Source organism: Camellia sinensis, chromosome 12, assembly GCF_055761805.1.
Source record: "Camellia sinensis isolate YWXY chromosome 12, ASM5576180v1, whole genome shotgun sequence".
Classification (NCBI taxonomy): Eukaryota; Viridiplantae; Streptophyta; class Magnoliopsida; order Ericales; family Theaceae; genus Camellia; species Camellia sinensis.
The window spans coordinates 112,141,279-112,157,712 of record NC_138972.1 but is presented as its reverse complement, the minus strand read 5'-3'; the positions used below and the strand labels follow the sequence as shown (position 1 = coordinate 112,157,712).

General features: G+C 35.9%; 2 protein-coding genes across 3 annotated transcripts in view; both read left to right on the top strand.

The window, feature by feature from the left end:
• The first annotated feature begins 850 nt into the window (after positions 1-850).
• Positions 851-3,942, top strand: LOC114256657 (NPL4-like protein A). Of its 2 annotated transcripts, none has more exons than XM_028196313.2 (2): positions 851-2,069; positions 3,404-3,942. In XM_028196313.2, exons 1-2 carry the CDS (start codon positions 1,029-1,031, stop codon positions 3,656-3,658), a joined length of 1,296 nt encoding a protein of 431 aa, XP_028052114.2. In that variant the 5' UTR covers positions 851-1,028; the 3' UTR covers positions 3,659-3,942. The 2 variants fall into 2 exon arrangements, 1 of the variants encoding a protein (XP_028052114.2); XR_014347036.1 differs by having other exon boundaries at positions 871-2,329.
• A 2,026-nt stretch (positions 3,943-5,968) lies between these two features.
• Positions 5,969-16,434, top strand: part of SCC3 (sister-chromatid cohesion protein 3) — a 31,793-nt gene continuing 21,327 nt past the window's right edge. The window contains exons 1-11 of the mRNA XM_028196325.2: positions 5,969-6,434; positions 6,536-6,725; positions 10,297-10,409; positions 10,555-10,647; positions 10,804-10,967; positions 11,056-11,292; positions 11,414-11,558; positions 11,651-11,829; positions 11,941-12,086; positions 12,167-12,294; positions 13,195-13,368. Of these exons, the coding sequence (XP_028052126.2) occupies positions 6,390-6,434; positions 6,536-6,725; positions 10,297-10,409; positions 10,555-10,647; positions 10,804-10,967; positions 11,056-11,292; positions 11,414-11,558; positions 11,651-11,829; positions 11,941-12,086; positions 12,167-12,294; positions 13,195-13,368 (1,614 nt within the window). The 5' untranslated portion in view covers positions 5,969-6,389. The remainder of the gene's footprint in view (positions 6,435-6,535; positions 6,726-10,296; positions 10,410-10,554; positions 10,648-10,803; positions 10,968-11,055; positions 11,293-11,413; positions 11,559-11,650; positions 11,830-11,940; positions 12,087-12,166; positions 12,295-13,194; positions 13,369-16,434) is intronic.

Sequence of the window (16,434 nt, the reverse complement as noted above, 5' to 3'; positions counted from 1 at the left end):
AAGTTATGATATTTATAACGTCATAATTATATCATCTTTTTATTATAAGTATAAAAATAAATAAAATAAATAAAAATTTGAGTAGTAATGAAACCCCACATAAATTTGTTTTGAGATGTAAGTTAAATTTTTTTTTTTTTTTATATTTTTTTTTAAAAAACGTGTAAAAAAATAATTAAATGATATAACTCAAAAGAAAAAGATAAAAAAATATATTTAGGCCAAGTTTGGGAAGACTAAAAAAGTATACTTTTTGTCTTTTTGGACTAAAAAATTGAGGTTGAAAATATGGATGTTTGGGTTAACTTTTTGACTTTTTATTGAAAAATGTATAATAAAAAATTGTAAAAATTGATTTGTAGGGAAAAATTTGAATTGGGAGTTGTGCAGCCGTAATTGTTGACTTTTGGTGAATAGTATTAACTTTTTAACTTTTTGAGTAACTTTTTGACTTTTTGACTTTTTTGAATCTTCCCAAACTTGCCCTTAATCTTTTTATCAAAAGAGGCAAAGTGTAACTTAATACCACATAGTGGTAATAAAATATTCGTAGATTATATTTATTTATAAAATGATAAATAATCTATTAACAAAATTACCATTATACCCCAATTTTTTTTTAAAAAAAATAATAAATACAGTATGATTTAATCACGTCATCATCCAAGCAATGAAAAAAAAAAAACAGCATATATTCTGGGGAGTTGGGGTCGAGCAAGGATCCTCTAGAGTGATTTTTTACTGGCAAGTTACATCAATTTTTTTGATGTAACTTGCCAGTAAATTTCAACCACACAATGTAGTACTCTAGGAAACTTTAGGGAAATTTCACTCTAGAGGATCTTTGGTGGTTGGGGTCACTGTAGCTTCATGTTCTTTTCTTCTTCACATGTTCATGCTTTGGAAGCGATTCCAAACCAAAACAATAATTTTACAAAGTGATTCCATACTTTAATTTTACTCCACCCACATTCTGTTCAACTCTCTTACATTAGAATGAACAAATGAATTAAAAAGATATCATTCATATGCACACCATTGACAAGATCGACAAGTGTAAAACCTGTAAAATTATAATGGCGAAGATGATTATCAGAGTTCGAAGCAGAGATGGGTTAGAGCGAGTTTCAATCGAAAACCCAAACATCACAATTTCCCAACTCAAAACCCTAATCGAATCCCAACTCAAAGTCCCCATTCCCACCCAAACCTTATCCACAAATCAGAACCTCTTGCTCGCCAAAACCCCCTCTGAAATCTCCAAATTCACCGACATGTCCAACCCTAATACCCCAATCTCCACCCTCCGAATCGCCCACGGCTCCATCATCTACCTCGCCTACCCCGGCGAACGCGCCGTCGCCGGTCCCAATTTCCGCCCGCCGGCTTCATCCGCCCGCCGCAAGATGACCTTGGACGATCTAATCGCCAAGCAAATGCGAATCACCCGCCAAGAAAACCCTAATTGCAAACATGTATCGTTCGATCGTGGTGCGGCCAATTCGTTTCAGAACTACGTGAACGAGTCGCTTGGATTTGCTGTCAAGCGCGGCGGAGTTATGTACGGCACAGTGTCGCCGAAGGGGAAAGTGGAGGTTGATTTTATCTATGAGCCGCCGCAACAGGGGACGGGGGAGAATTTGATCCTCTTTAGAGACCCTAATGAGGAGAAATTGGTTGAAGCAATTGCAATTGGGTTGGGGATGAGGAAAGTAGGGTTTGTATTCACTCAGACGATCAGTCAGAGCAAGAAGGATTACACGATGTCGAATGCGGAGATTTTGCAGGCGGCGGAGATGCAGGGGGAGAGTGGCTTGAAGGAGTGGGTGACGGCGGTGGTGAAATTGGAGGTGGATGAAGACGGCGGTGGCAACGTGCTTTTTGAGGCGTTTCAGATGAGTGATATGTGTGTTAGATTGTACAAAGAAGGGTGGTTTGAGAAGGAAATTGGGAGAAATTTTGATCCAAAGGTGTCAAGAATGAAGAAAGATGTGGTTGTTGGAAGCAAGAATACTAGGGAAGTTGATAATGACTTTTTCTTGGTGGTTATTAAGATAGTTGATCACCAGGTGAGTTCAATTTGCCATTTTTGATACTTGTATCTGCAACTTGTAGTCTGGTTTATCTTGAATTTTGCATTTGCATAGAAGATTCAGTAGGCTCTTTCATGGCATTGTTGTTGCAATGAGTATCTCATTGTTTGTTGAAGATGTTGTTTGGCATGAAAAGAAAATATACATACCTATATATATTACAGGAAGAGAACTTTTGATGTCACACGCGCTAGAAGAAGATAATAGCAAAGTTTTTTTGAAGCCAAATGTGTAAGGTGAGGCATTTTACCTCTCGTGAAGCGAGACACAAGCCTTTAAAGCATTGAGGCATAAGCATTTCGAATTTTGAATTCTTATATTTAGTAAATATATTAAATATTTTAGCATAGTATAAAAAATCAAAAAATAAATATAAATATGTAAATATTTTTCTTCTAAAATTGTCAAACATTTCATTGCAAAGAAAGAAGCTTGCCTTCATAAAAAATTTGGGTTATGTTTGGATAATGTAAGAATAAGATTAGGGTTCAAAGATGGGTTTAGGATTTCATTGGCAGAAGTTAAGGGTGATTTTAGTCTGAAATCCACAAGAAAAGCTTGAAGGTTGTGTTTGGATTTTAGATTTGGTGAAAGGAAAAGGAAGGGAAAGGGATTTAAAATTCCTTCATACGTTTGGTTGTTGAGGGAAAATATTGAATAAGAGAAAACAGAATAGAAATGAATAAGTAAATCTGTACCCTTGTCTAATTTATTATCGACTTTATTGGAGATCTACAAAGTAAAAACGATCATATACTTACAAACTTGTCATTTTCTACTCGAGTTACACATTCTTAGGTTTGCTTGTGTTTTCAATAGCAAATCTCTACTTATTTCCCTCTCATTTACCTTGTACAACCAAACAAGGTTTTCAATAGCAATTTTTTCAATCCCTTTCCTTTCCCCTCACTAAATCTGGAATCCAAACACAGCTGAAGGGTTTTCTGGACAAGGGGGAAAATTTATGTTTTTAGTTTTTTTTAATGGTAGGATAAATGGGGTAGGGCTAAGATCAAAGGTCTAGGGTATGAAGGAGAGAGCTGGTTGTGGTTACAGATTTACACTTGGTTGGAAATCAATTAAAGAATTAGAAGAGACTCTACATTGTGAAGGGTTGTTTCAACCATTTGCTCCATTATGTGAATAAAAGCCGCGTTGTTCATGTTAAATTCTTGTACGGATCTTCTCCATAACGTATTTTTGCTGCTTGTAGCCATATATGTAGGATGTGAATTCGTTATTCGGTCACTCTTTTAATCTGTGAGTTATTCTCACTACAGTGATTCTAATGAATTTTCATGGCAATGCAGGGCCCCCTTTCATCAACCTTTCCTATCGAGAACAGGAACACACCAGTGACAATGAAAGCCCTGAAGCATCATCTGAACCGAACAAGAAATCTTCCATTTGTGAAGCGAATTTCTGATTTTCATCTGCTGCTCTTGCTGGCAAGGTTTTTAGATGTCAGCACTGATGTTCCCGCATTGGCAGGGTGTGTACAAACACAGACACCTGTGCCAGAAGGTTACAAGCTTCTAATCGAGTCCATGGCCAGTGCTTGTTGATACTGATTGCAACTGATCCTTCTTATCAATCCTTTGGATGGCTTCTAATTGGGCTCTTTGGGTTGGTTGTAACTGAAATATTGAGAGCATCATGTTGCTTCAATTTGTTAGTATATATTTAGATTTTACAAAGCCATGTTATAGTACAAATACTTGCTTTGGCGGTTGATCAAGATGGAGTTGGAATTTGGATCATGAGTTTATGTATATATGTATATATATTCTCGTAAATATTTACTAGGGAAATTCTACTATACGCCTCAAATTATGTCATTTTCTTATTATGATCAATTGTATTATTTAGTTATGGCTCATGTGTTTTTTAGTTATATTTCATATTGTATTTAATTATGATATATATGTTTTTTATAATTATGACTAAAAAAATTAAAATTATATTAATTTTTTTTAATTATAATGTGCATATAAGATTTCCTATTTAGTGGTGTTTTGAAAAGTTGGTAAAAAATTGACTTTTTAACTTTTTTGACAAAAAATTGGGTTCTTTTGGATAAAAAAGTCGATTTTTTTTTACTAAAAAAAGCTAAAAAGTCAAAAAAACTGACTTTTTTGGTCTCTTCCGAAAATGCCCCTACTAATTTCATAGTTGTTTTATGTGATTTCAATTGTCATGGGCAGCAACACCTATGGTGGTGTGGGAAGCCTGTTTTGTTATTTGGAAGCATGATCTGAAGGCACATTCATCATCTTTCGTATATATTAATTTTTTTATTTGGTACTTTTTCATCTTTCGTATATATTAATTTTTTTATTTGGTACTTTTTCATCTCCAAATGTATTTCTTTTGGTCTTAGGATAGAAATTGGTTTTTTCTTTTTTTGTTGCAATTTTTTTTAAGGCAAGTATTGTGTTGTATATGTTATTGTTGCTGGAGATGGTTTTTTTCATTAAAAATATTGTTACTTGTAAGATAAAAAATAAAATAAAAAAAGAGAAGTGTTTTCACACTCTTTCATCTATTCTTACGATTTCTTGCACCATATAAACGAGAAAATCTATTTTTCTCACTAATTTGTATGTTTTTTATCGAAAAATTTTGCTATACACATCCTCAATCACCACCATATGCACTCTTAAGTTATAAATTCATAAATTTTTTTATTATACATTTCTTTATATTTTTTTAGTTATATTTTGTTTATCAACAATGCTATAGAGCTCTAAGTAGAGCTCTAAAAAGAGCTTTATTGAGCTGGCAGTCCCAAAAAAAAAAAAAAAATATATATTTCAAGCTAAAGCATCACATCAAACTGGACCCTACACACTTCCATGTCATTAGTGCATGGTTTAGAGCTCATTTCCTAGAGCTCTCAAGCATTTTTCTTTGTCTATATTCGTTATGACCTTTTTTTTTTTATCTCATTTTTTAAAATTATAATTTTAAAATCATTTTTGTAATTATAATTAAAAAAAAGAAGATAAATTACACTTACACCATTGAAATTTGGATTTAATATATATAACCCTCATGTTTAGAAGATTACACTGATCTCCTATTATTGTAATTATTTATACGGAATTAGCATTGGTATAAAAAAGACATTATGCACTTTTTTTTTTTTTTTTTTACTTTGTTATACTTTAAAAAAAAAATCTTATTTGCTCTGTTTTTCTACCAAGAAGTATTGTCCTTTTATTAGGGGTGAGCATGGTCCGGATTGGATCGGATTGGAATAAAACCAGGACCAATCCGTTTTCTACGGTTCCTAAAATATTGGAACCAATCCAATCCGTTTAAATCATGGAACCAATCCGAACCAATCCATTTAAATACGGATTGGATCGGTTTAGGACCACGGATTCACATAATTAAATAACCAAAATATATTTATAACACTTTAATTTTATAAAAATATAAACAGCGCTATATTAGTTCCACAATATCAACATATTTTTTTATAATAGCGACATACTGTTCTAAAATTTAAACAACCATAAGAAAATTGGTTTCACTATAAGTATTTAAACTATTACAAATTAAAACTAAAAACCAACAAACAAGAGTAATAAAAGAAGATATTATATGGTTTTAGGTTTGAGTTTAGATTTTATATAGAATTAAGAGAAGATACTATGGGGGAGAATGTATAATAAAAATATAGACTATTTGTATACGGTTCGGATCGGTTCCAATCCGGAACCGTGGGGTTCAATCCGGAACCAATCCGTATACTACGGATTTTTAATTCTTCAATCCGGAACCGAACCGCGGATTCAAAAAACCAATCCAAACCTATCGGATTGGACTGGACTGGATCGGATTACGGATTTCACGGATCGCTTGCTCAGCCCTACCTTTTATATAAGTAGGCAGTTTATGAGATGACACTATCCACCACAAAGAATGAAAATGTAATAATATCAAAAAATAAGATGTATTTGAGCTACATCTTACAGATGTCAGTGTTATTTACCAAAAAAAAAATAAAAATAAAATTATGTTATTTTCTCCGTTTTGTTACGAGGTAGGGATGAGGTGTGTACTGTACACGTATCCGGTCGAGTCAACTCATTCCAAATCCAAACGCACTCGCTGCTGCTAAGCCCAAAGAGGTCGTGGTCCGTGGATTTCTTTGGCGGGAGTTTTTCTGGTTCGATTCTCAATCTCCTCTGAGCCCAAATTAGGGCAAATGTTCTGTTCACGAAGATACTACTAGTTCTCTCTCTGTATCTCTCTGTGATATTGAGGGCATATTATCACTACTAGGTCATGGAGGACACACCCAGAGCTTCAGAACCATCAATTCGTTCATCTGTTAGTTTCAAATTTCTTACAACCATCCTCTGATTGATTTCTACATCTACCTATCACACACTTCTTCTAATCTTCTCTTTTTTTTGTTTTTGCTTAAACAGAAAAGAACTAGGGTTCAGACTGTTAGGACTGGCGCTGGCGGAGATAATAACCCCGATGAGACCAGCGATCGGAGTGATCACGACGACTCTTTCGATCATTTTGCCGAGCCTCCTCCCAAGTCTAAGCGTAAGCGGACTTCGGAGGGGGCTTCAGCTGCGGCTGCGCAGAATTCTGATCAAAGCTTGATTGGTTAGTTCACATTTACTTAGATTTTTAGTAAAATCTTCATTTGATATAGAGTACTCCAATGGCTAATCTCAATAGTAAGTATAAATTTGAGTAAAAGCTTGGTGAATGGCACAACTGTAAATTTAGAAGCTGTTATATCACCCCAAATTGCCTTTAGAAATTTGAGTTAAAAAAAAGGGGGGGGGTTTCCCGTGATTTGGGTCTAGAAATAGGTAAAACTCAATTTGGTATAGGTTTAAGGATTGGAGAATGTTTTGAGGGTTTTTTACTCAAATTTAAAGGTTTGGGCTGGAGTAATGGTAAAGAACTACAGGGACGCTGGATTTGATTCATAGAAGGGAAATGTTAACCACCACCCAATTATTGAAATATGTGAAAATTTGTATATATATATATTTAAGTGTATGAGAATATGTGAAATGTGTATCACAGTTGTAACTTTTTATATCTTATTCAACCCTTTAACAAAACATTTTATTTCTAACTTTGAAGACATGAAAAAACCAAGTATGGACAGAACTGGTTACAGTTGTGATTTATCATATTGATTAGGACTCCATTGAGTAGTTTCTATGTAGGTTTATAGGAGTACACTATGAGTATCATTTTGCTTTTTTAATTTAAATCTTGGAGGTCAGCTTGTTTGCATAATGGGTTAAAATTCAGTTTTTCATCTGTGTTGTTTGGATACCTACTATCGTGGAAAACATTCAGCTTGCCAGATTGGTATGTACACCCTTCCAATATTCAAGTGTGCAGACCTGCAGTTTATTATTAGGAAAAGGCGTAACAAGCATTACCAGAAAACCTTGATTCCCTAGTGATTTACGTTTCGGAATGCACATTATGAAATGTGATACATTCTTTCATTTTAAAATGATGAATTTATCAATCCAAAACGATCCCAAATTTGTTCCTAGTTATGTCCTTAGTTGGATAAAAAAACCATATAAAATGAAGTAACATTTAAAGAGGACAAAAAATGTAAAAAAATTGGGCCATATTGCTTCTAAAAATATGTTTTTACATGATTTATTTGAAAAAATAGACTATATTTTGGTATATGTCTAATTGTTAAAAGAAATTTTCTCTCACGTTTAGAAGTATCTTAAATTTTAATTGCTTGATATGTACAGTTACAATTCTACCCTATTATACTACTTTTTAACGTATGTGGTGTACCACTTTCCCGTTCAGATTCATTGCACTGGAAAAATCTACATTCCCTATAAGAGCATCTCCAACGGTGCATCCTTTTTTTCACCAAATTTGACTAAAAACTTCATTGGATATCAAGTGCTCTAACAGAGGATTTTGAGCTTTCATTAAAACACCGGTTGACTGGCCAGTGTATTTTTTTCACAAATTTTTGCCTAGAGGTGGTTATCCGGTGGTGAAAATTCAACGGTTATGAACAGTGATTTGATGAAAGCTCCCAACGTCCTCAATTTGGTGAAAGATTTTTGATATCCTCAATTTGATACTGATTTGACGAAACATTGGAGCAGGAAAAATGTTGTTTTTTCATCAAATTTAAATTTGATGAAAGAATTGATGAACCGTTGGAGATGGTCTGACATATACTAATATTGTTGTGGAAGTAGTTTGGGTTGGTAGGGGTGTGTGTGCGTATATGATTAGGTAACAAATGAAAGGCAACACAACAAGCCATGATATGTCAATTAATGAAGCAAATTGATTGTGAGATATAGGTTCAATTGATCCTAATGTTTTAGATAGCAAAATATTAGAAGACGAAATGATATCATTTGTGGTGTAGTGGTATCAAGAGTATCGAGTAATAGTTATTGGGAATTGGGTGACGTGGTTGTGAATTTTTTAAAATCTACCAATCGCAAAATTTATCAAAATCTATCAATCGAGAATCAATAACAAATTGGCCATATTGATTGTGAACCAGTTGTATCAGTTGTGAATAGGGTTGTGATAAACCAATACGTATCGCAAATCAGCCGATATGCAAGAGATGTTCATTCCCATACTATGAAAGGTATATCGGGTATTGGGGGGCCAATAAACCATATGTACTGTCCTATACGTGATGTATTGGCTGATATTTAAAAGCTTAATTTATCCAAGATGAAAAGTGCATCATTGTTCATTTTAGGGTTGGAACTTAAGTAGGTTGGGTACAGTTGAAGGCTAATGGAAGCCTGGCCATGGGACTTGTATCTCCTGGGACCAAACACAACCTTTGGTTGTGCTCCTTGACCCATGCTTGGAGTAAGTACGTCAGTCAGGTATATTTTGGGTTGGGGGGTGAAATTTATATCATTCAATCATGTATTGTCTACTTTTTTTATTGTAATGTTTCAACAATGATATTTGTGACCTATGTCACATGGATTTGAGTATGGGGATCAGATACAAAGTGTGTGTTAAAGGTCTCGTGCCAAAGGACACCATGACACAGCTAAATTATACATATTTTAAATACTTAATTTATTTATTTAAGATAAAATGATGTTTACAGAGTAGCATGGAGCATTTTATGCATTGAATGTCTTATACATGGTGTCATAGTAAACTATACTATGTATTGGCTATGTATACATCAGTATTTAAAAAGTTTCACTGTGTAGGTTAAACTAGTTTTACTACTAAGTTGTGATATGTAGGTATATATAGAGGTAAACAAAATGCGACTTATTCCATGTGGGAAGTACTGAGTAAAAAGTTTAATGGAATAGTCAAATCTAGGTCCTAGAGATGTTTGTCCCACATCGGAAAAAGAAACAAAGGATCTCTTACAAGTTTTGTATATAAGAGTAGTCTCACTATTGTTGTTGTATCTCCTCTCCTTTACAGAGGATGACATCGCCTAATGAGTGAATTCTTCTCACCCTTTTCTTTTACAAAATTTCCCCCCTAACCATAGTCCATGTTTTAAGCATTAATGCAATTTGGCTTGCTGACCCAGTAATGTTGCCAATTTAATCGTTGAGGGTTGAACTTCTATAGTGATCCAAAACTAAGCAAAAATTTGAAATGAAATAAGGTTTATGTAATGCCGTGGTTCTGTTTTGGCTTAAAAATTGGAGAACCAACCTAGGTTGGTTTATTTTTGGGTTATGCATCAAACTAAACCGAAACAACCCATGTGCACCTGTAGTTCGATGTATGCGGGATCCTTTGTCATCACTTATGTTGGTCCCATTAATGTGGGGTTTTAGAAGGGGGTAGACTAGGTGCAGTCCTTACCTTACCTTTGCTACTCACTCAAAACTGTGTGCTCACGCTTGATAGCCCAAGTTTTTTGACCATTTCCCCTAGCCATGCATCCTATAGAAATAAATATGATGTCTTATAAAATAAGTTTGTGGAATGGGCCCCACTGTCGTCAGGGTTCTTGATTCCTCCACTGGAGCCCAACTTTGGTCCAAACTTTTGGATCCATGACTAAACAAAACCAGAATGTGACTAACAGATTTTGTCTTGAAGTATTTGATATTTTGGTTCATATATATATATAATACATTTATATTACCAGGAGCATGTTTTTTCTGATGACCTTTTTACACAGCGGTAGTAAATTTGTTTGTATCTGCAGAGGTTATCAAAGGTAATGGGAAACTTGTTCCTCAAGCGGTTAAGTTTTGGGTTGAACGATATGAAAAGGATTCGAAACCTGCAATGGTTGAACTTTTGATGATGCTTTTTGAGGTAATCTGACATTTTTTAAATTAAACCCCTGAACCACACACACGTTTAAAAATTCTTTGTTGAAAGAACAATAGCTTAATAGTTTGCAAATGCTTAGTACTCTTTAATGATGCAAGTGCAACTGAGGAAGCATACTGTTGTGCAGGCATGCGGGGCAAAGCATCATATTCAACATGAGTTACTGGATGAGACTGACGTGGATGATGTAGTAGTTGCTCTTGTCAATCTGGCACAAAAAGTATCCTCTGCAGTTGGTTTAAATATGTTTCCTTTATATGCCTTTCTTCTTGTGTTGTATTCTGAGTATCCTTTGACTGACTGAATATCCAAAACCTTGAGTTTATGCGTTGACATTAGTTTCTGTAGTTTTGGCTTAACATCACCACAATCTTAGGGTGAAGTTGAAGATTACCAAAGCTCAAAAAAGAAGGAGTTCAAGAATTTCAAAGATAACCTCACTTCTTTTTGGGACAATTTGGCAATTGAGTGTCAAAATGGGCCATTGTTTGATCAGGTCTTGTTTGACAAATGCATGGATTATATTATTGCACTTTCATGGTCAGTGCTTGATTTTGGAGTGTTGAAGTTTCATTAAGGTTTTCAAGTGGGTTCGTCTGTTAATCTACTTGGTATTCATGTATTTCAGTACTCCTCCAAGAATTTATCGTCAGATTGCTTCATTGATGGGACTCCAGCTTGTCACATCATTGATAAATGCTACTAAAATGCTTGGTGAACAACGAGAAACTACTCAGAGACAGTTAAATGCTGAAAGAAAGAAACATGCTGATGGTCCACGTGTGGAATCACTGAATAAAAGGTTATCGATGACTCATGAAAAGATAACAGTGATAGAGGAAATGATGCGCAAAATATTTACTGGGTATGACGACTCTCCTTCTGACTCTCATCCTGATGAATCAGAAGGATTTCACTCAAAAAAGTTTTCCCCATTTTTTATGATCAAAAGTTTTCAAACTTGTCCAATGTGTTATTTTTTGAAGGTTATTCGTGCATCGTTACCGAGATGTTGATCCTGAAATTCGAATGTCATGCATACAGTCACTTGGTGTGTGGATTTTGTCATACCCATCACTGTTCTTGCAGGATTTATACTTGAAGTATCTTGGATGGACTTTGAATGACAAAGTTAGTTGTAATTGCCAAATAACCTTTTATGTTATTTGATCTTTCAATCACTGCTGCTAAAAACCTGACTGGCTCTTTTTGTCTTTTATAAGAATGCTGGTGTAAGGAAAGTTTCTGTCCTTGCATTGCAAAACCTTTATGAGGTGGATGATAATGTGCCATCTCTTGGACTTTTTACGGAAAGATTTTCTAGTCGAATGATTGAGCTTGCTGATGACATTGACATTTCTGTGGCTGTATGTGCCATAGGACTTGTAAAACAACTACTGAGGTATCTCCTGGTTGTTAACCTTTTGAAATCTTCTTTTTTTTTAATATCCTAACAGTTTCTGGTGACTGTTTATTCCAAGGTTGATGCATGATGAGGCTGGTATCTTTTCAGGCATCAACTCCTAAATGATGATAACTTAGGTTCTTTGTATGATCTGCTAATTGATGATCCACCGGAGATCAGGCGTGCCATTGGGGCATTAGTGTATGAGCACTTGATTGCACAGAAATTTAATAGCTCTCAACCACGTTCAAGAGGTTTCTTCAGACTGTCTTAACATCTCTACATTATGATCTTGTCAAGTCAAGCACTCATGCACATAAAAATGGTTTTTCAGGTGAAGAAAATGATTCTTCAGAGGTACATCTCGGTAGAATGTTGCAAATACTAAGAGAGTTTTCAACAGATCAAATTCTCAGTACCTATGTCATTGATGATGTTTGGGAGTACATGGATGCCATGAAGGTATGTAGACATATCAGTTTGAATGTTGGTGCCTGCTACTTGGCTGGCTAAATATTTCCTAGCTGGATTCCTGACCCAATCAATTTAAAAATATAATTACATTTATAATTTCATAATTTGTAATATTTATGTTTATTTATTTTTAATTATAGGTTAATTAGGAATTTTATTTATTTGGTTTTCTATTTATTAGGAATTCAGGTTTCCTTTTTCTATTAGGGTTAAGTTTCCTAATAATATTATAACTTAGTTTCTTATTTTAAAGTAGGGTCTTTATCCTATAAATGTTAGGGTTCATCATTGTATTATTTAGCTTGAATTAATAATATCAAGTGATCAAGGACTAACATGGGTTTAGACTTGAGTTGAAGCATGGGCAATCTGACTGTTCTTAATATTTTTAAAGGAATGTGATATTGAATATTTTCTTAGGTAAATGGTCTTACCCTAGTTGTTTTCATTTGTCACTTCTTAATCACATTTTGCTTCCTTTGTGTAAATTTTTTTTTTTGTTTGTTGCTACTTCTTGTAGTTGGACTTCTAAAATTTTGATTGCTTACTTTTTTGTTGGTAAAATTTGTTTCAAGTTCCACTTTATTAATGGACCTTCTGATATAGAAATTAGAAAAAATAAGCCTGTTGGTGCCTAGATGAAGCCAACCAACTTGGCTTGATCCTGTCAAAGATTGCATACCAAAACAAAACAATAACCAAATGATTGTGGTTAGTGACCAGTGCCTCAAGACTAGTCTTCAGCAACTAATTTTATGTTTTAGAGTTGGGATGGTGCTCCTCTTCGACCTTATCCAACCAAACCCTAGATTCAGGCCTATAGATGAACTTCCCTTTTGTTGAAATTGTTTATGTTTTTATTTGATGGTAGTTCACATTTTCTCACAGGATTGGAAGTGCATTATCTCTATGCTCCTGGACGAGAACCCCCAGATTGAACTTACTGATGATGATTCAACAAACTTAATTCGGCTCCTCTCTGCATCTGTCAAAAAGGCAGTAGGAGAAAAGATAGTTCCTGCGACTGATAACCGAAAGCAGTACCACAATAAAGCTCAAAAGGTGAAGATGCCCTCAGTTCTATTTGCTTCTTGTAATACCCTTTTGGTTACATTATTTCTTCTAGTTTTGCTTTTTAAGCTCTGATGCCTTCTGATGCTTCGTAAATGAAAACTGTGTAGTATTTAAAAATTGAATGATATAATGAATTTCTGTCTTTCGAGTCAGGTATAAGAGTATTTGTCTGGGTTGGATTGCTTTTCTTTAGGAAATTAGTTCCTTTGATTCACCATTTTCATGTATGACTAATGTGCACTGAGAGTTTACAAGCAATATATTATTCTGTTTTGAGTTCAGATCCATTTCATCCTACATTTGTGCATCACCTCTAAGAGCATCTCCAACGCTTCATCAAATTCGAGTAAAAATTTGATGAAAAGTTTGATTTGATATATGATGCACTCCAATGGTAAATTTAAAATTTTCATCAAATCTTGTTACAAGCCTGGTGTGGAAATTGATGATAAAGAAAGCCCGGTTGTCTGGGAGGATGTCCGGCCCAACGTCCACCTACAAAATTTGATGAAAGGATAAAGCTCCCTTGATTTGTTGAAAAATTTGACTCTGCCCCTTCATTTGATATTGGTTTGATGAAATGGTTGGAGCTGGGTTTTAATGCATTTTTCATCAAATTTGAATTTGATGAAACATTTGATGACGGATTGGAGATGGCCTAACATGAGAAATGATAGCGACACAGAACCAACCACAAACCATTATGTGGGGCTCACAGCCTTGGGAGAGGTTTGTGGTTGGTTCTGTGATGATTTCTGTGTATATTGTGTTACTATTAACACAAAGGGTGCTACAGGCCAATTCAGGAAAGTGTCTAGCCAAGAACCAAACTTACTTGGACTAACTCTCAAAATTTGACCTATGAATGAATCACCTTAGGGAGGAACTGGACCAAGCTAACCTCTCTGGTTGGTTCGGGGTCTGTTTTTGAGTTGGAATACTTCCAAGAAGGTGAATCATGGATGGCCTGACTTGTTCATCACTCATTAGTAGCATGGTCTGATTCTTAGCTCAATCATGAGCCATGTCTTTCTTATGTCCTTCACCCCCATTTGGGACTTATACATACATTACTATCATCATACCACCACTTTGGTATCTGTAAAATAACTGATGTATTAAATAAAATAAATAAAGAAATAACTGATGTAAAATAACTGATGTATTATTATTGATTGTATTGATTGATCTGATACATTGATGTGTTATATTACAAATCAGAGTGGCATTATATAGGAGAGGGTTTGGGTAGTAGGTGAGGAATAACTGATGTATTAAATAAAATAAATAAAGAAATAACTGATGTAAAATAACTGATGTATTATTATTGATTGTATTGATTGATCTGATACATTGATGTGTTATATTACAAATCAGAGTGGCATTATATAGGAGAGGGTTTGGGTAGTAGGTGAGGAGTAGGTGAGGGTAAATTGGTGGTAGGTGGAGTGTAGTAGGTGAGTGTGAATGGTAAATTCTAACAGCCCCCCGCAAACTCAAGGAGGATAGAAACTAACCAACTTGAGTTTGGAGAGAGGAACAAAACAAGATAATACATAAAAATAAATAAATAAATAAAAAAAAAAAATAGGAGACACTGTATGGTCGTGTCAGACCGTTGGTGAAGATACTGAAAGGTGGTGCCATAACGTGGTAGAGGACACTGGATGGCGGTGTCATAACGTTGTAGAGGACACTGTATGGTGGTGTCATAACGTTGTAGAGGACACTGGATGCTAACCGGAATCAAAGGTCGGGACAGTTTATAGGGTCATGTCGGACCGTTGTAAAAGCTGACCGGAATCAATGTCGGGACAGTTTATGGGGTCATGTCGGACCGTTGAAAAAGCTAACCGGAATCAAATGTCGGGACAGTTTATGGGGTCATGTCGGACCGTTGGAGATGCTAACCGGAATCAAATGTCGGGACAGTTTATGGGGTCATGTCGGACCGTTGAAAAAGCTAACCGGAATCAACGTCGGGACAGTTTATGGGGTCATGTCGGACCGTTGAAAAAGTTGCACCCTCAAAAGGTGTGCCTAATTTTGTCAAAAGGCGTGCCCAATTCATCAAAAGACGTGCCGGACATGATGGCGAGGCACGTGGGCGCCTTGGTTTGCGCGCCCGTGTTGTCGGTTGGTGGGAAGAGGCGCGCGATGCGCGTGGCTGCCTCGGCTATAAGACAGAGGCTGAGGCTGAGGCTGAGGCAAAAAACCTGCGAGAGAAATTCTGAGAGAGATTTTGGAGAGAGATTCTGTATCACTCTGTTTTCTGAGAGAGAGTTCTGAGAGAGATACTGTGTAACACTCTGGTGCCTAGAAAATGGCTTCATCGTCTTCCCGCGGGCTGCTCACCCTCTTTCCCGACCTCAACGAGTCAACGAGAGAGAGAACTGGTGCGGTGGCACTGGAAACTCAACCAAGCGCCCCGGAGTTTGCTCCGTTGAACTTTCCGATGCGGGCTGTGGAGCAAAGAATGGCAGGGCAGTCAGATGTTGAAGCCAATCAATATACACTGAAGTCATGTGTGGAAACCATGACTGCGGTTACAAATTTGTCGAACCGGCTGCAGAGTAGAACAAATGAGGTGCAGCATTTGAACGGCCAACTGGCTCTGCTCCAACGCATGTATAAGGATGCGCGAGCAGAGATAAGTGTGCTGAAAGCAGAAAATAAGGAGCTGAAGCGGAAGACCACCGTGATGTTCCGATTTGGAGGGCCGCCATATACTGCAGTGGAGGAGCAGGCAGGAGGCAACTTGCTTGGTGGCCTAGGAAGCACGGAGGCAACACCGTCAAGGCCCGCTCAGGACGGAGGCAAGAAGAAAAGACCGGCAGCAGAGTAGAGAAGAAAAATCCCGCTGTGGGTGTTTTTTTTTTTTTTTTTTTTTGTTGTTGTTGTTTTTTTTTTTTTTTTTTTTTTTGTTGGTTTTTTTTTTTTTTAAGTTGTGTGTAAAATGGTGATCGGGGTTGATCCCTGAGAGGAATAAAATATGGTGTGGTGTGCAAAGCTATATGGTATGAATGGAATGGGAAAAAGATTAAAAAATAATGG